The sequence below is a fragment of the Urocitellus parryii genome, chromosome 4 (assembly GCF_045843805.1).
Source record: "Urocitellus parryii isolate mUroPar1 chromosome 4, mUroPar1.hap1, whole genome shotgun sequence".
Taxonomy (NCBI): domain Eukaryota; kingdom Metazoa; phylum Chordata; class Mammalia; order Rodentia; family Sciuridae; genus Urocitellus; species Urocitellus parryii.
The window spans coordinates 191,009,143-191,027,503 of NC_135534.1; the positions used below are offsets into that span (position 1 = coordinate 191,009,143).

An 18,361-nucleotide genomic window follows, 5' to 3' on the forward strand; every position below is an offset into this window, starting at 1 on the left:
TCCGTGGTAGAGCACTGGTTAGCACGTGTGAGGCACTGGGCTCCATCCTCAGCACCACATAAAAATAAATAAGTAAAATAAAGGTATGGTGTTCCATCTAAAACTTAAAAAAATTTTTTTTTAAAAGAAGAAGAAGTGACTGTCAGCTATGCTCTAGAAACTGCCAACCCATCTTCCTCTCTGCAAAGCAGGCAGGCACCTATGGAGGAAGACTGCAAGACTTCACAGGCATAAAGAAATGGGAACATACTGATCTGAGAGTCTGAACCCAGACAGGCTGATCCTGGGGCTGGAAAGACACGTTGCACTCAGTGCTGGCTCTGGGTGGAAGCAGTGCCAGCCCCCAGGGTTTGCCAAGCAAGGGACCAAGGGTGTGGATTGCCCATTAACCCTACGATATTCATGCCCCAGATTTGCCTATCAGGGGCTTCTCATGGCCGGCGGTGAGTGAGTCTCCAGCTCACACACCACGCACCATTCACTCTACCTTCCACGTACAGAACCATAACTCCACCAGCACAATGCACACACTCGTTCACAGTACTGACACAGTACATTCACATCTTCATCACACGCAGGGAGCCCCTTACCCACAACGCTTTGCTGACCTCTCTGCCAGTGTCCAAAGGAGCTCATTCAGGCTTGCTTGGGAACAATGCCTAGACCTCCAGGTGCTCAGCAAGAAGTCGGTCTGACCTGTGAACTTCCAATAACTACTGCAATCCCTGGGATCCAAATGGGGCGAGGTGTTTGCAGAGTGAACAAATAATAACAACTGTTTGTCAATTGATTCTTCAGATTTGCCTCTGAGTCACCATGGCAGGGTGGTATCTATGGGTCAGCTTCAACAGTTTACCACCAAATGTATACACATCCTTTGTTGCGCTAAATTAAGTATTGCTTAATATTAATCCCTTTTTAAAAAAACTCATCTGTGAGGAGCCTCAACCAAAGAGGAAAAAGACAGAGCTGACACTAATTGTCCCCACTCACACCCCAATCTCTGATCAGGCACGAAGAGTCGAGGTTTGGATCTTTCTGCATCTTAGGATGGAGGTTGCTCAAAGCAAACCTGATATAAGTGGGTTCTTCTTGGGCCATTAATTAGGTACTGTTGTCCCATCATTCCTATCCAGAGAGAACAGAAGGGACAAGGCTGTGTATCAAAGGGGTTCTCTGGGAGGGGCCTATAATACTTACCACCACAGCAGCCTATAACTGTGGTCAGAGCTAAGACCCATTCAAGTGCCTGCCCACTCTCCCTTGAGAAACAGCTTTTGCTACAAGAACAGAACCAGCTTCTCTCCACCTGTCTCCCCAAGGTGACTGAGGTCTGTTTCTTATTGTCCTTCTCCCTCAGACAGAGGAAGAAGGGATCTACTTACAGTTGTCTCAATTAGTCATAGAACTATGTGAAACTGCTGTTTTGCAGATTTAAAAATGGTCAAATATTAGCCATTTCATCTGGCTTGAATGAATACTTTATCACAATTCCAGAGATAAGGTAAAGAAACATTTTTCCAGTGGGGTTCTTCCTCCAGTATCAAGATATCATTTCTTTATGATATTCTAGGTTCAAAAATAAACATCATAAATAAACAAGTGAATGTTAGAAAGATCCAGTTTTCTTCTTTCTTATCCAAAAGAACTTGCTATAGAAAAACAGTTTCCACACACAAGCTGAAACCCACTTTGCCTAATCTTTCCCTAAGATTAGGAAATAATGTCCAATCAGGATCAGTTTGAGATTTTCATTTAGGATTCTGCATGCAGCAGGGACCGTACATAGGGATGTAGTGGTGGTGGGTGACAGGGGTCCACTATAATCATGATTTGGCAGTCCAAGGTGGAGCTTCATAGAGGCATTCACTTTTAGAAAGCATTTGTGTTTGTAAACCCACGTTCATAGCAGTGTTATTCACAATAGCCAAAAATGGAAACAACTCAAATGTGGTCAAAACACACAATGGAATATTATTAAGCCTCAAAAGGGAAGGAAATTCTAACACATGCTACCTCATGGATGAGCCTTGAAAACATTATACCAAATGAAGTAGGCCAGTCACAAAAGAACAAGTATCACATGACTCCATTTACATGAAGTATCTAGGGCCAAAATCATAAAGACAAAATACAATGGTGATTGCCAGTGCTGGAGAAAAGAGGAAATGGGAGTTCTTATTTATTGGGTACAGAATTTCAGTTTTGCAAAATGAAAAGATTTCAGGAAATTGGCTGCCCAGCATCAGGAATGTACTTAACAATGTAACGGTACAACCAAAAATGGGCAAATGACAAACTTTATGCAATGTGTATTTTGCCATGATTTTTTAAAAATTGTGGATCTGATGTCAAAAAGCTGGATGGGATATAGACAATTCTGCTTTTAAGACCAGTTTACCCTGCAGAAATGGGACAGTCTGAGGGCCTGGACACTGTGACAGCAAGGCTCCTCAGTGTGAGGGGCTAGGAGTCCATGGTAGCTGGAGTGGACCAACCCAGGACAGTTTGGGAGGAGCCTGTGAATTCTCAGGGGTTACCCTGGGTGGCCTCAACAATGAATTGATCCACACAGAACTTAACCTTCCCCGTGAAGCATAAACAAGCTATCCTCTGCGCTTTCAGCCATCTATAGGGCTACTATTGGTCCTGGTTTGCCTGAAAGAGCTTCCAGACAAGCAAGAAATGTATACATGCTGATGCTCCCTATAATAGGCTGAATAATGCCCCTAAAAATACCCTGTTCTCCTTGAGCTCCATTTGACTGGAGAGAAAGAAATAACAAATAAGCCTATGAATATGATGCTAGAAGGAGGTTAGTACTATGGGGGAAAATTATCAGGACCCAGGGTGCAAGGAGATTGCATTTTTAAATAGGGTGGTCAGCTGGCATCACCAAGAAAGTAGCATTTGGGAAAGAAAAAATGCAGGTAGAAAATTTTGTTGCTTTTTCCTTGTGTGAGAATAAATTCTTGACTTTAAACATAGACTTCAGGTTTTTGGTAGTCTGGATCCCCCCTTTTTTTTTTCCAGCCTTCTAACCAGCACAAAGTCCAGTACATGCACACACACACACACACACACACACACACACAGTTTACACACACTGGCCAATCTCAAATTCATAGCATACGTATAAAATAATAGGGGTATCATGCTAGAAAACACAAGAGGTTAACTGATTGGAACTGCCTAGAAAACATGCAGAAGTCTGGCCAGAAAGTGTTCCACTCCACCCTCAAGCTCTCTTTACCACTGATTATCGGAGCAGTTACAGGTGGTCCATTCTATCGCTCACTGAACAAATGAAGAAAACAGGGCCCAGAGAGAGGCAGTGGCATCCTTGGGGTCGCACAGCCTTTCTGCACATAAAGGTCAGATATTCTGCAGGAGTAGCATTTGGTGCACGTGGTCTTTCTGTGAGACCTCAAGTTCCTCTATTACCTCAGAGGAGAAAGAACTGGTTGGATTTCCCCTCTACCAACTGACACGAGATCCATGCCCAGGTTAAAGGGTCCCTCTCTGATCTCTGGGACACCTGAGGCAGCATCTTCTTTCCTGACTGGGAATTCTCCAGGTGTGTGCTGGAAAGACAGCAACAAACTCTGCTGTTCCTGGAGAAAAGGGGGACTTTGCAGGCTGTCAGAACGGAATCTGGAAAGAATCTCTTACTATGGACAAAGGCTGTGCACGCTATGGTGGGAGCCTGTGATCTAGGACTCTGTATTCTATACTCAGGTCCTCTGCCTGGGGACCAGAGGAGGAGGCTCAAAATAAATGGGGTGCTTTAGGATGGTAGGGCTAGGTGTTGTAACTATAACACCTATGAGGAAGATAGAACTAAGTGTAAAGGTGATCGGATGGTGACAAGGGCAATAAAAATAGTCAAATGAATGAGGCTGTGTGGATCCTTCCAAGTACACTGTGGGAAGTTCACTGCTTCGCAGGTGAGGCCCAGGGAGGTAAAAAAAAGAAAAAATACACCCCTGAGCCCAAATTCCTCCCCTGCTCTTGGGGCCCAGAAGGTTCAAGAGTACCCTCTTCCCCACTGCCCCTGCCGTGTTCTTTCCCTGAGGCTGCCCCATTCCCAGTCTGCTCCTTAACCTCCTTAGCTTCCACATTGAGACTCTTAGAAGCTATGTGACCTTGTCCAAGTGGTTTGACCTTTTGCAAATGGCTTTCTCTCAAATGACAGAAATACTTGCCACTAATCATAACAATGGCTACCATTTATTGAGAAAGCTCCCACTGCCAGGTTTTCTGCTGGGAATTTAACATGTGATCCCATTTGAGTCTCACAACACCCCTATCAGAAAACTGAGGCTCAGAAATGTAAAGCTGTTTACCTAAGATCCCACAGCTAACACTCAGGGGCTCCGGATTTGAACTGAGGTCAGACTCCAGACTAAAGGTCTCTGCTAATACTGACCCTGGCAAGGTTTCTGGAAAGAGCACCTTTACACATAGGATGCTTGGCCAAAAAAAAGGATTACTAAACAAATTTAAAAATTAAAGACTCTTCAAAGTCCTTTACCGCCCCCTCAGAAAAACTCCCCAGCAAAAACTGCATCAATGCAATGAACAGGCAATTCACAAACAGGGAAAAGATGCCAGAAAGAAAAAAAGTTTATCACCCTAGAAATCAAACATACAAATTACTCTCATCTGAGAAGATAATGAGAGGACAGCCCCCAGGAGACACTCAACCCAGGCACCCTAATCTTTGACTTCCAGCCTCCAGAATTGTTCTGTTCTTTATAAGTCCTCAGTCTATGATATTGTCACAGTGGTCCAAACAGTCAAAGACCACGTATTCCCTCTTTAAGGAAAACCCCAAATTTGTGCAATAAAGGAAATGTAATCATAGCGCGCAGGCGCACACACGCAAAAGAAAGAAAAAGGAAGAGAAAGGCAAACCAATTTCATGCATTATGCTTTGCTTATCAGATTGGAAAAGGTAATAAGATAATTTTGAAGAACAGATACATTACAAATCTGGGGCGTAACTGCTGTAACCTACTCCTAACTTGTTGCTATTACGTTCCTAGCACGTTCCTAGCTCGTGTGTCATGCTTCGCTTGGTTTTTGACAGCGAGCAATAAACACTTTAATGATAATTGCCAAGAGAGAGTCAAGTGCAAAACAGTCCGGGGCGGAACCCAACGTGAGCGGCTCCCCCCTTGCTGCCGACTCCAGTGACACCTGCCGCGCGGGCGGGGACCCGGGGTCCGCGCGTGGGTCCAGAGCAGCTGGCACCACTGAGGTCGCGGCGTGGGGCGCGCGGGGACCACAACTCCCAGGCGCCCGCGCGCCGCCCGTCCGGGACCACGTGACCCGCGCGGCCCGGGTCGGTATCGCGGCGGCTGCGGGTCGGAGTAGCCTCCGGGAGACCCGAGCAAGCAGACGCGGCCCTGGGCCGCCCGCGCGCTCAGTATGGCGGTGAGTCCCGGGCACCACTCCGAGAAGAGGACGCGGGTAGGCGGGTGGGGCGGGGTCCCGCGTTGCAGCCGCCGCGCACCTCGAGATCCTCGCCGCCCCTGGCCCCGAGCTAGTGAGAGAATGTGTTGGTGGCATTGGCACCCACCGAACAGGGTTGGGGGACCTGGCAGGTGGGACTGGCAGTGTTTTTGCGGATTTCTATTTGTCTCTCCTGCTGGGAGTCAGTTCAGCCAGGACAGCGCGGCTGCAGCGCGGCCAGCCGGTGCGGGCGCGGCAGGTGAGGACCGCGGAGACCGGGGCCTCAGCCCCGAGCTTTGGCCAGAGCCCGGGGACGGGATGATGTTACTTGGGGTATTGCAGGAGGCTCCCACCAAGGGGAGTCCCCGCGCAGTGCAGCCTGCGGCTACTGCGCACTTAGCGCACATCCCGGCCCGGGCTCTGCAGTTGGCAGGTTCCCCGTTTGTTTAAAATAAACCCAACTACTACTCTTCCTCCCCACACTGTGAGTTAGAAAGTAGCGCTTCGGCCGCTCTTTTCTTGGTAGGGTTCACCTGGGCTTGAGAGAATGACAGCTTGCAAAACTCTGGTCTTTGAAAAAACAAACAAACAAAAAATCATATCCCTTTCTTCATCCCATGAAGAAATCATAGAATCGAAGAGTCAGGAAGTCTATACAGACCTATACGGTCGACCCCCTCTCCCACCTCCTATGCGTTCCCTAGAAGGGGAAATAGATGGGAAGCACTAGAAAAAGTTTCCCAGCCAGTCAGCGATGGCATTGGGACCCTCCTCTCCCTCGGAAGCCTGTGATTGGACAAATGAAGGAGCTTTACTCAAAGTGTAAGTAACCGCAAATAAGAAAGTAGGGAAGAAAACAAGGCCCACGGATTGCACCCTCCTTTGCCTCAGTCCCTCTCCACCCAGGGTGTGGCCCTGAATAAAGCACAGATAAATTAAACTGCCAGAGACTCAGATTCATCCCCAGTGGGAAAACAAGATTAAGGCCCTGCCTTTTGTATATCTGAGCACAAAACCCTTTGACTGAAAATTAACAACCACGAGTCTCCTCAGGTCAGGGTGTGTGAATTTGAATCCTTTTCTTTAGCAAAAAAAAAAAAAAAAAAAAAAAAAAAAAAAAAAATGAGTGGGCTAAGTCAAGTGACTTTCAAGTCCTTGACACCCCCCCCCATTTCCCAGAGAAGTGGAACTGATGTGGCTCAGGGCACTTCCAGCTCTGAACACACTGTACAGTACCTATCTTCTCCACTGCCTCCTACTCCTACTTCAGACCTGTCCTAGCACCTGTTCCCAGCATTCCCTGCCAGGTGTCCCCCAGGCAGCTTTGCTGTCCCCCCACATTGTGTCTTCCCTGCCTCTGACTACATACACCCTGTTATAATCACCTGTTGGCTTCTGTCTCCCCTGTTCCATGAGGGTTCAGAACTTTTCTTACTCCTCTGTGTATCTCCAGGGTCTGTGTATCCCTAGCATAACAAAAGGGAATTTTGCTTGAATAAATTTTGCTGTCTGTAGGTGTTCTGGTCTGTGACAAAAAGGTGTGCAGCTGTTTTGAGCTCCTGAGGTGGCTGGCCCATGCCCAAGGATGACAGAAGGAACCAGTTGTGGAAACTTCCAGAGTGATTAATTATCCACTGGAGACATTCCATTCGTGCCAGCTGCTTTACCAACTGAACTCAGAGAAGGAATGATGGGCAACCCCCCCACCTTCTCACACCCACAGATAGAGCTCGAAGCTTCTGTTAGTCTAATGAGTGCAATGCCATGTATAAATGGAGTTTCACAGGCTATTTATGCCCATTTATTTTTGTATATTAATCTTTTGGGAGCATTTTGCTGTCAACACATAGCCTTCCGAAATTCTAACAGGAGATATCTGGATAGTGGAATTCAAAATGAGTTTTACTTTCTATTTGGTAGTTTCAGCATTTTGCATTGAGCAAATACCACTTGCATATGAAGGAGATAAAAAGCTAATTTTGTTTTTAAATTCTTCAACATAATTTTTAAATAACTGCTCAGATTTCCGTCTTGAAGCTATTATTGTAATTTACCTGACCAGGCAGGAGAACATCATGGTTCAGATGTTTTGTCAAAGTGTGGCCCCACAGACACCTACCCATAAGCACTCAGAGTATTTGCTGAGAACCAAAACAGCCTTTCCAGAAAGATGTGTGGTTCTGGGTACTTGATCCCTGAGTGACCTTGGGCAGATCAGTGGACCTTTCTGTGCTTTCCTTGTCAATTTTAAAGGAGTCAATAATAGGCAACTGCAGAGATGTTGGGAGAGTGACTCAGATAAAGGACAGAAGGTGGCAGGCACGGTGCAAGCCCATACAGGCTCTGGGAGAACGCACAGCTGCGTGACTATTTTGTTCAATCAGATATTTTTACATTCCTTCTCCCTCCTGCAAATCCAGGAGCCCAGCCCCTGTGTAGGCACAGGTGGGAGTTAGTAGCACAAGTCACACCCCTTTGGGAACTGAAAGGTGTGTTTACTGAGTAAGATGGCCAGCCCTACCAGACCCAAAGCCGCAGTGTCCAGGTCTCAACACAGGGATTGAGACATACATGGACGATAATCCTCCACTCAGCCCACAAACAGGCATATTCATTTTTTAAAAATCTTTTTCTTCATCTTTTACTGGGTTTTCAGGTAGGAGTTGAGTTCAAGCTGGGAGCCTGCCTGCTTCCCAGGGGCCTGTGAAACCCCTGGTGAGGCCAACCCAGGGGAAGAGATCTGAATCCAGGCCCCACTTTACAAATGAGGAAACTGAGGTCCAAAGGGGTCTTGCTCAAGGTCACACAGCTGTTCCTTGTAGAGCTAGGAATGAGAACCAGGATGAGCAGCTTTAGAATCGGTATCCTGACTGCTAGGTTTTGCTGCCTCTGTTCAAGCTGTAACAAAGTGAGAATTGGAATCCCCTGAAGGGGGCTTGTTAAAATCATGCATCTCCTCTGCCTCCTGCGCCTCTGCCCCTGGATTCCAGTGGAGGAGTCTTAGGAGGTCCAGACATCTGCATTTTAAATAAGGCCTTGGATATCCTAAGGAGGCACTGCTGTCCCTCTAAGCCACTTGCCAGTGTGAGGCACAAGTCTGTCCTGTGTGTCCCAGGCCAGGGCACGTTCCACCACACCCAGTTGCTCACCTGGAACTTAATCTGTGTGGATCCAGGTATAACATCGCCACTCATCCAAACCTGTTTCCCGCTCCAGTGTTCTCCCCTCTCCCCTTCCTCTTTGCCTTTTCATAATGTGTTCTAGCTGAGATCTCCTGGGCCCTGGACTTTCTTCGCAATCCCCAGATTGGTTCTTGTCTGCTTTCCTGTTTACTCTATTTGGAGCATCGACTGAGAACAGCCAGACTTCACACAATGTCTTGGACAAATCCCTTTCCCTCTTGGGACTGTCCTTCTTAAATGGGAAATTCAAGGGAGTGGAGCGGGGTTGGAGTTGGACTGAGTTTTGCAGAGCTCAGACCTCGTCCCCTCTTCACCCAGTGACTTATACAGTGGAGTCACAAGGAAGATTTTATTTGCCCGTGTTGTCTGGGGAAAAGAAAAAGTTGAAAACCAGTGGACCAAAAATTCTCCGAGGATACTTCTACCTCTGACACTTGAGGATTCTAATATTTGGCCTTTGTCTTAGAAGGCAAAGTCTCCCACTGGCTGATCCCAGTGCAGCCACATCTCCTTGGCTGGGTGGCCCTGGCAGTGTCTGCAGGGTGGCTTCGGCTATCTAAGGGCCTTCCCTTCCTTGAGAGGGAGATCCAGAGAGCCTTAGTTTGGCCTTAAGCCTGGCTGAACATTTAAAATCTCCACCCATCTTCCATCTTATCTTCTTTTCTTGGAGACTGGGAGGCTCAGAGTGTCCTGGAGTGCACAGAGCTTGAGAATCCAGCAAGCCTCAGCTTTGAAGTCCAGCTCTGCCTCTTCCTAGCTTCATGACCTACAGATTACTTAACTGTTATGAGACTAGCTTCCCCAGTTTTCCTTCCTGTAAAATTGGCCTAATTGTCCCTATTACACATAGGACTATTGTGATGCTGACATAAGATAATGGGTTAAAAGCCCTGGATGCCTCTCTGAACAGGGATGGGTCAACAGGCACTGTGCGGCCAGTGCTTTCACCTTCAGGCCTTCCTGTAAGGCCGAGAATGCATATGGGACAGAACCATTATCCCTTCTCTCTAATCCTGGACACAGAGCTGGGCTCAGTAAACAGTGACTGAGTGGGCAGATGTGGTATCCAGATTAAAGACAGCTGCCCCTGCCCTACCCCATGACAAACACCACCAGATCCTGGACCCACCAGGACAAAAAGGACCCACGTCACCTTGAGGAGGCCATACTGCAGCTGAGCAGAGGGCTCAGACCCAGGGGTAAGAGGAAATGGTCGCTCCTCAATCTAGTGCTTCACCTTTGGATTTGGAGGTGACATCCCTGCATGGCCTGAGGACATTTGGTGACATCCTGAGTCTGGTTGGCCCTGTGAGGGTGGGCACTACCCCACCTTTCCTTCCATGTGGGACAAAACCAGCTCAGTTACAGCTCCACTGCTGACCAGAGTGGGCCAGCCCCTGCTCCATATGGCCTCAGTTGGCCATGCTGACCTCTAAAGACCCTTTCAATATGTTAAGTCCCATGTTCCTATCTTTCTGGGCCTCCAGAAGAGGATGTTGAAAAGCTTTAGGAGCCAGGGCTTCCAGTGTCCTGAGCCCCCTGTGATGCAGATTCCCTGCTCTTTCAGATGCATTTCATCTTCTCAGACGAGGCTGTGCTTCTGTTTGATTTCTGGAGTGTCCACAGCCCTGCAGGTAAGAACTGGCATGCTTAGACTTGCAGCTGGAAGTGTTCTGACAGAGGCAGAGGAGAACCTGGATTCTCTTCTCTGTGGGCATTTAGGTGAGCCTGACTCCTCAGGCATAAACATTGAGCAAGAACTCTGCATTTATGATTTCATGTGCAGCCACCTCTCTTCTGAGCGCAGAGGGCTTTATTATCTCACTGATCCTCACAAGAGCTAGGGGAGGCAGCTTCTCCCTCTACCACAGGGAAAGGAACTGAAGCCCAGAGAGGGGACATGGGAGGGTACACAGTCAGTAAGCATCGGAGCCAGAACTAGATCAAGGCCTCCTGTCGCTTCCTGGCACCTCCCTCATCCAGGTTCATTACCTAGCACTGGTTCAGAAGTCCAAAGTGGCAGCTGCAGCCTTGAACCTCAGATGAGACCCCACTCTGAAAAGGAAGAGTATTCCTTTGACTTGAAAGGGTAGAGTTTGAGGGCTGGGGTTGTAGTGTCAGAGTGCTCGCCTAGCACGTGTGAGGCACTGGGTTTGATCCTCAGCACCACGAAAATAAATAAATAAATAAATAAATAAATAAATAAATAAATAAAACAAAGGGTATTGTGTCCCATCTACAACTAAAAAAGTTTAATAAATAAATAAATAATATTAAAAAGCAGACTAGAACTAGCCACAATGCCCATCATTGCAGGTGTGGATCAAATAAATCATAGTCATCTCTACAGTGGATTGCCATTCCAGTTAACTGTTGCTAGGCTGTGGATTAGAACAATAGTCATTTTATTATTCTCTCTCAAGGTTCTGAGTTCACTGGGCTCAGCTAAGTGTCCTCATTCAAGGGCACTCGTGCATGCGGTATAGTTGGATGGTGGCTGCAGCAGTTTTCTTGAGGACTCGCACTCTCCTGTCTAATGGTCGATGCAGGTTGATCTGGGGCTCTTGGCTTCCTTGTGGCAGGGTGGCTGGATTCTAAGAATGAGTGTTCCAAAAGAGCAAGGGAGAGGAGCATGAGATTTTTAAGCCCTAGCCTTGGAAGTCACAGCATTACTTTCACGTTATTGGTTGAAGCAGTCACAAAGATCTTCCTGGGTCAAAGGGGAGGGAACACAACCTGCACCACTTGATGGCAGGAGTGTTGACACTGTAAGAAGAACATGTGGGTGGGGTAATAGTGGCTGTCTTTGGACAATACAATATCACAGATACTGTGGAGCCACCAGGAAGGCAGATCTGGGTGAACTAAGGGGAACCCACATATGAAGTTGGGTGCTGGAGAGTTTGCAGAGAGGAAGCTGTCATTTAGACAAGTGGAGGCCTGTACACTGAGTAACCGAGGCTGCACTGGGGAGGAGGATCAGGTTCCTAGAGACCGGGCTGGGAAGGAGACTGACTTTTCATTATATGCCCTTTTGTACTGTATAGCTTTTTAACACATGTATGCATTACTTTTACTTTTATATTTGAAAAGTCTATTTCTTGTGCAGGTGATTTCCTCTGAAGGAAAAAAAAAAAAAAAAACTACTTCTGTTCCTTTTCTTAAACTCAAGACAGTTCCATGACCAGAAAGTAGGTTTTCCACACACAGGCCGAATTTTCTGATCCCAGCTGAGATACCTTCCATTCAATTCTCATATGAACTGGAGTTAGCACAGACCCCACAGGGTAAGAGCAGTCCCATGAAACTGCCCCACTCCGACACAGGCCACAAGTCCTAAGATTTCCAGTTGGCTATAGAATTAGGGTTCCCATGAGCCCCTCCTTGGTTTATTTGCTAGAATGGCTCACAGAGCTCAAGGAAATAGTCTCTGTAGGCACGATGGATTAAGTCATTGACCACTGATGATCAACTCAACCTTTAATCCCCCTGCTGTCCCCAGAGGTTGGGTGGGGTATAGAACTGAAAGTTCCTACCCTGTAATCATAGGTCAGTTGCCCTGGCAACCAGCCCCAAACCAAGGCTGGCTATCCAGGAGCACTAGCCACCCGTCATCTTAATAGCACACAAAAAGACAACACTAGCAAGGCTCCAAGGGTTTTAGAAGCAGACCAGCAAACCAGGGCGAGACCAAATTTATATTTTTTATGTCACAGAGTCTCATACAATACTTTAAGGTGGACCATTTATTATCTTTTCACTTAAAAAAATAAGTAGCACTGGCAGTTAATTTTACACAGCAGCCTTAGGACTTACTATTTTTTATTTTTCTGTAAAATAACTTGAAGAGTTTTTCCCCCACTATAGAAGTAAAGACACACTAACAGAAGAAATGTTAGAGAATGAGGCAGAAAGAAAATAGAAACTCACCCACATCCTGATGTGCTCAGATAACTATGACCCCTTTGCTGCATCCTTCCTTCCAGCTTTTTTTGGTGTACTTTCACATAAATAGGCCCTTGCTGTATACACCCATGACATGACAGCGATCGTGCAGACTGCTGGGAGGGCTGGATGATCCCTGCCACTTGGCCCCTCCCTCCTTCCTTCCTTTTTTCCTTACTTTTCCCCAAAATTATACATATTTTTGGAGGTGCCATGTGATGTTCCCAAGCACGTGTACATTGTGTGATGTTCAATCAGGGTAAATGTATTTACCGAAATATTTATAATTTCTTTGTGGTGAAGACTTTAAAATCCTTTCTTCTAGCTTTTTTTGAAATGTGACATACATTATCAGTATCCACAGTCGCCTTAGTGATCATGCAATCTAGGACCTACTTCTCAACTCAGCCTCTTTTGACAGGCATGGCCCTTTCTGTGCTGGTGGTCCTGCTCCTGGCTGTGCTGTATGAAGGCATCAAAGTTGGCAAAGCCAAGCTGCTCCACCACACTCTAATGAACCTGCCCACTGCCACCAGCCAGCAGCTCATCTTGGAGACAGACCAGGATTCTGCAGGCGCAGGCTCAGACTCATCCCCAGTCAGCAGCACCAACCTCAGGTACAGGCACTGGGCATGGGGAATGGGCAGAGTCCTCACGCTCACCCTGAGAGGAAGGCTGGGCAAGAGATCATCAGCCCCAGTGTGCAGAAGGGAACTCCAGGCCCAGGGAAGGACCAGGACTTGCCAGAGTGGTGACAGTTAGAAAGGTGAACTAACATAACACTCAGGTGTCCAGATGCCTGAGCCAAAGCTCTATTGATAGCCACTTAGGAGGCTCAGATTACTGCAGGGACTTGTGATCTTCAGAACTCCAGTGCAGGCCCGTATCTAGCAACATGGGTGGCCACCCAATCTTCCCCCAAATCTCACTAGGCTTCCAAACCTAGGAGGGGATCTGTAGCTGTCCTGAAGCAAATGGTAAGAATTGGGTCAGCAATGTGGCCCACTTGGTGGGGGAGGCAGCTGCTTCTTTCCTCCTTTCCCATCCTGATTGGTTCACTTAGTATCCCCAGTCTGTCCTCACTCCAGCTTAATTGTGCTTAATAAGCCTGCTGCATACCCAGCCACTTTACCTGGGTGTCTCAAATCTTCACAACCACCCTGCAAGGGATTTCTTACTCCTGTTTTACTGATGGAGCTTCAGAGAGCTTCATACATTTGTCCTAGGCCAGAATTAGTACATGGAAGAGTCCCTGCCCTTTCCATTGTCATCCTGCCTCCCACAGTAGGTTGGGGGGGGGGGGATCTGCCTTAATGATGATTTTTTCTTGTCCCTTATCAGGTAAGATGGATGACATATACCATCGTTTTCCCATTTGCCTAGAATGCCAGGAATCTGAGATCTAATTGTGGAGATGTCTTTTTAAAAAGCAATCTCTTTCAAGGAATGGTGGCACATGCCTGTGATCCCAGTTTCCCAGCTATTTGGAAGGTTGAGGCAGGAGAATCACAAGTTCAAGGCCATCCTGGCAACTTAGTGGGACCCTGTCTTGAAATTTTAAAAAAGGCTGGGGATGTAGCTAAGTGGTTAAGTGCCCCCTGGGTTCAAAGTGCAGTAATGGGGGCGGGGGAGTACTTCCTCCTGGTTAAGCATTTACTGTAGCTCAAATGCTTTCTACTTCCTGATATCCACTTTCTGCCTCTAGCTCATTACCAGCATTACCTTGGTTCTCTTTTTTATCTAGGTGGTTTTTGTGTCACTTTGGCCAGTCTCTAGTCCATGTCATTCAAGTGGTCATTGGCTACTTCATGATGCTGGCTGTAATGTCCTACAACATCTGGATTTTCCTCGGTGTGGTCCTGGGCTCGGCTGTGGGCTACTACCTAGCCTACCCACTTCTCCGCCTGGTTTAGCTGGTGAAGGATTTGCAGGCACTCAGAGCTGGAGGGAGCTGGGCACCTTCTTCCAGGCATTGTACTTCAGTGGATTTTTCTCCTGGTGGCCATTCCTCACCTCCTTTTCAGCTCCTGGCAAATTGGAGCTGAAGCCAGCACTTGTTCCCTGGAGTTCAGAGGCCACTGAAGTCACCCTCTCCTCGGCCAGCCTGCACAGGGCTGGGCCTACTCTGGTGCCTTAAGAAGGCTGCTGAGACCAATGGAGAAAGAAAGCAAAGACTACAGCCTGGGGACAGGGTTGCTGAGCCTAGACACATCCCTGTGACGCAGGAATAAGAATTTCCAAAGATCTTCAGGACAGGGAGGTGGGATCTGGGTAAGGAAGGCCACAGAACCTGGAAACCCTCTCTCTGCTTTGTGCCTTATCGACAGGAGCATCTTTCTGGACTTCTGTCTTTGGGGGACAGAGACCAAAATAGCTCCTTTTTCTGACCTTCGTGCCTTTGGAACACATAGTTTGTCCACATGATCCATAGAATAGACTAAGACTTTTAAATTTTTCCCACTGATCTCCTGATTAGCACTTTTGCACATTCATACAAAACAGTTTTTCAAAGAAATTATTTCATCTTATTCATGATGTAAGGCAGCAACCGCTGAGACCTGCCTCCCTTTCTTGGGGAGAAAATAAGTGACAACTGATTAAAGGCGGCTGGTTTGTCCTCTGGATGGACTGAGCTCCTTCCACCCGACGGCACTGCCCATAGGGGAGGGTGATCTAATGGCCAAGGTGTCTGGGAGCGCCTCATGACCTCAATGCCCCCACCTTTTAATCTGGATCCTCTTTTATCACTTACTGCCCACTCATAGAGACCTGTGGGGAAACACAATTCAGTCACTGAAAATACAGGTTAAGCCTAAGGGGACATCGACTGGATGCAGGGAGCAGTCAAACCAAAGCCAGTGCATTTTTAGTTAGACAAACTCTGGATATTTTAACCTCTTCACTTTACAGAAAAGAAAATCTTTTTATCACTTTACAGGGAGAGAAAATCGCTGCTGTGGACTATAATACCCATGTTCAAGTACCTCACAGGCTAGATGAAAAGATGTCTTAAGCTTTGGGAATTAAAAACAATTACATTTTAATAAATACATATTTTTAAACAGTCAGTGACTCTGTCCTCAGTCCAGCAGTAAGCACACATACCCCTTGTGACAACAAGGGGGAGGGGGCATGTGCAGAGGGAGGGGGCATGGAGCTGGAGGTGCACCCGTATGACTGACTGAGGACTGAAGAAGACAACTCTGCTTAAGAAAATGAGCCCTGAAACACTGTGCCCACAGGTAGGCACCCAGAATGTCAACTTGGTCAACATTCATTTGTTCATGTGACAGACATGAATCAGGTACCTGCTATAAAAAAAGTAACTGTCACCCAGACTGTAAACACTATGAAGATTAATAGCACCTTTTCTCTCTGAGGGCAGAAGCAAAAATATAATGACCACTTTTAACTTACAATAAGAAATAATTGTCAGAAATTATGTGCCACATCTAGGGTTTCTTGGTGGCTTCTCCTCGTGCATGCAAGGAACTGGAAGCTGCCCAGGGCCTCAAAGATATATGATTTTGAATGTCCCCTGCAATGCCAATGGAGCCTTCTCCATCCATCATTAGGTCCTGACCCTCTAAGGCTCCCTCCCCTGGAAAGAATGTTCTCTGATTTTAAATGTTTATGAGATAGGAATCTGAACTTCATGGGTGATCAGCAAACTCCTCGTTGGATAGTTGTTTTAAACGTGGTGATTCATTTTAGGATTTTCTAGCAGAGAGAACTTTTAAAATTTTCCTAATCTTTGCTCTTCAGAGTGATTCAACAGATAATCCGTTGTTCTCATGTCAACAGCCTTTAGAGCCAAGTCACAAAAGGTGACAAGAGTCCCTATTTACAGTTTAAATAGTTTTACAAACACCTACATAAGTGCTTATTATGTGCCTGGCAATGTTTTAAGCACTTTATACAAATATTAGCTCATTTAATTCTCACAGCAAGGTAGAGACTACTTCTGTCTTCATCTTAGAGACAGGGAAGCAGAAACAGAAAGGCATCCAGCTTAAAAGTGGCAGAGCCAGGACTTAGATTCTGAGTTTGTTTCTTCAGTTCAGCTGAGGGGGCTGAAGCCAAAAGGGTAGGAGTAACTTGGCCAAGGCACGCAGAACTCATGGGACAAGAAAATACATTCAGACTGTGAAGACTCTATACTCTTTTGTATTTTAACATAACAGGATGGGAATTCTGTCTTAGGAGATCTGGGGTGGGGCCCAGGACATGGATTTCTAACAGGCATCACTGGCTCCTTCCTCTCAATCCAGTGACTATCAGGCAAGGGTGGTGGCGCAGAGCCCAGGCTCTCAAATCAGACAGCCAGGATTTGAATTCTTGTTCTGCAGATCACTACCTGTGCATTTGGACAAGTTACTTTACCTCCCAAATCCTCCATTTTCTCCTGTAGAAAATGGGGATAACAGCATCTCTACAATGGTTGCTGGATATAAGACCATCTGTGTCAGTTGCTCCCCCACCCAGGGACACCTGTTAAGTAACAAAATACTTGGTCTTTATTGCTGCCTCCCAGGCCCCCACATGGCAGATGACCCAGAGTTAGAGTTCAGATTCCTATCTCATAAACACTTAAAATCAGAGAACTTCTTTCTTAAAATTATTATACTTCTTGAAGACTTTGGAAGATCCCAGAATAAATATAACGACTATAAAGATTTTCTAATTACTCTTTTCTACACTAGTCCTGGTCCTCTGAGTTCAAAGGAAAAGAAGCTGCTCTTAAAGTGAAGAATCCCTCAGGTGCCATGGACGTTGAAAATGAAGGGTCCTCCCACCTTCTGCATGGCTTCCGAGGCTGTAGGACTGAGCCTGCAGGAATAAGCAACAGGCTAGTCCTCAGCAAACCACAATGCCCCGAGCCTCACGCAGCTGGACAGCAGAGTGGTGCTTTTCTTTGAAGGCCTAAAAGTTCTAGGGTTAGGTGCCACAGGGAATATGCCACAGTGCTTTGTGCACATTGACCCAGTCACAGCTCCTAAGATTTCCAGACAGCACCACAAGAAATCCCTTAGAGCCACACTCAGTTTCTCCCCAAGGGCCCAAGTCAAGATTCTTTAGAGATATTTATTTTAGTTTGGTTAATTTCAAATATTCATTGACCTCTTGTATAAGATTAAGGCAGAGATAAAAGATAACATGTCCTTGGACCACAGGCCAGACTGCTAACTGAACTGGGATCAAGATGGTGTGATCTCCTCTTAGTTTTCCACGGAGACCTCTCCCCAGGTGATAGATCTTGTTGCTGGGGCACAGTTGAGCCCTGGGAGATAGATGGAAGGGGTTCTTGGATTAGTCTGAGAGTGACTGAAGAGAAGAGAAAGCTTGGAAGAGGGCAGGACTGTTGTAGGTGACGAGCTGGAGCCTCTCAATCCTTCTTCCAACTGGGACTTGAAGGCAGGACCACAGTGGGCTGCTCAAAATACCAGTTCTGAAAACAGGGTCACAATCCTCTTTGCCAGGTCAGGTGTGGGGCTCAGAAGGTAGCCAGCTAACTCCGACATCTGAACTACTGTCCTCAGAATGCTCACCTTGACCTCACCCTGTGGTTTGCCTAGACCCAGGGCTGGCTGTGCAAAATCATGCTTAGGGAGGGGCTGGAGGAGAAACCTGTGCGCCAGCTTCCTGGGTCTTCATCCCAGCCAGTCATTGTCATCATCATCACCGTCATCTCCAAAAAGGGGTGTTGGGGGTGGGCGTCCCTTCATGCTCTGACAAAACAGGAAAGAGTAGTCAGTCCTCACTTGTCCCTACCCCAC

At 46.8% G+C, this 18,361-nt stretch overlaps 2 protein-coding genes across 6 annotated transcripts in view; one reads left to right on the top strand and one right to left on the bottom strand.

Moving 5' to 3' along the window:
- Positions 1–5,287: 5,287 nt before the first annotated feature.
- Positions 5,288–15,652, top strand: Slc31a2 (solute carrier family 31 member 2). 2 transcript variants are annotated; one of them, XM_026393299.2, is made up of 4 exons: positions 5,288–5,439; positions 10,207–10,273; positions 13,006–13,201; positions 14,329–15,652. In XM_026393299.2, the coding sequence occupies exons 1-4, from the start codon at positions 5,434–5,436 to the stop codon at positions 14,495–14,497; spliced, it is 438 nt and encodes a 145-aa protein (XP_026249084.1). In that variant the 5' UTR covers positions 5,288–5,433; the 3' UTR covers positions 14,498–15,652. The 2 variants fall into 2 exon arrangements, with proteins under 2 accessions (XP_026249084.1, XP_026249085.1); XM_026393300.2 differs by lacking the exon at positions 10,207–10,273 and having other exon boundaries at positions 5,295–5,439.
- Fkbp15 (FKBP prolyl isomerase family member 15) overlaps positions 15,100–18,361 on the bottom strand; it is a 59,983-nt gene continuing 56,721 nt past the window's right edge. For all 4 annotated transcript variants that reach the window (XM_026393297.2, XM_026393296.2, XM_026393295.2 and 1 more), the window contains one exon: positions 15,100–18,313. In XM_026393297.2, coding sequence (XP_026249082.2) covers positions 18,236–18,313 — 78 coding nt within the window. In that variant the 3' untranslated portion in view covers positions 15,100–18,235. The remainder of the gene's footprint in view (positions 18,314–18,361) is intronic.

Coding starts and splice junctions, on each gene's coding strand:
- Slc31a2 (XM_026393299.2), top strand. Junction 10,274..13,005: donor GAGTGTCCACAGCCCTGCAG/GTAAGAACTGGC, acceptor CTCTTTTGACAG/GCATGGCCCTTTCTGTGCTG. Junction 13,202..14,328: donor GTCAGCAGCACCAACCTCAG/GTACAGGCACTG, acceptor TTTTTTATCTAG/GTGGTTTTTGTGTCACTTTG.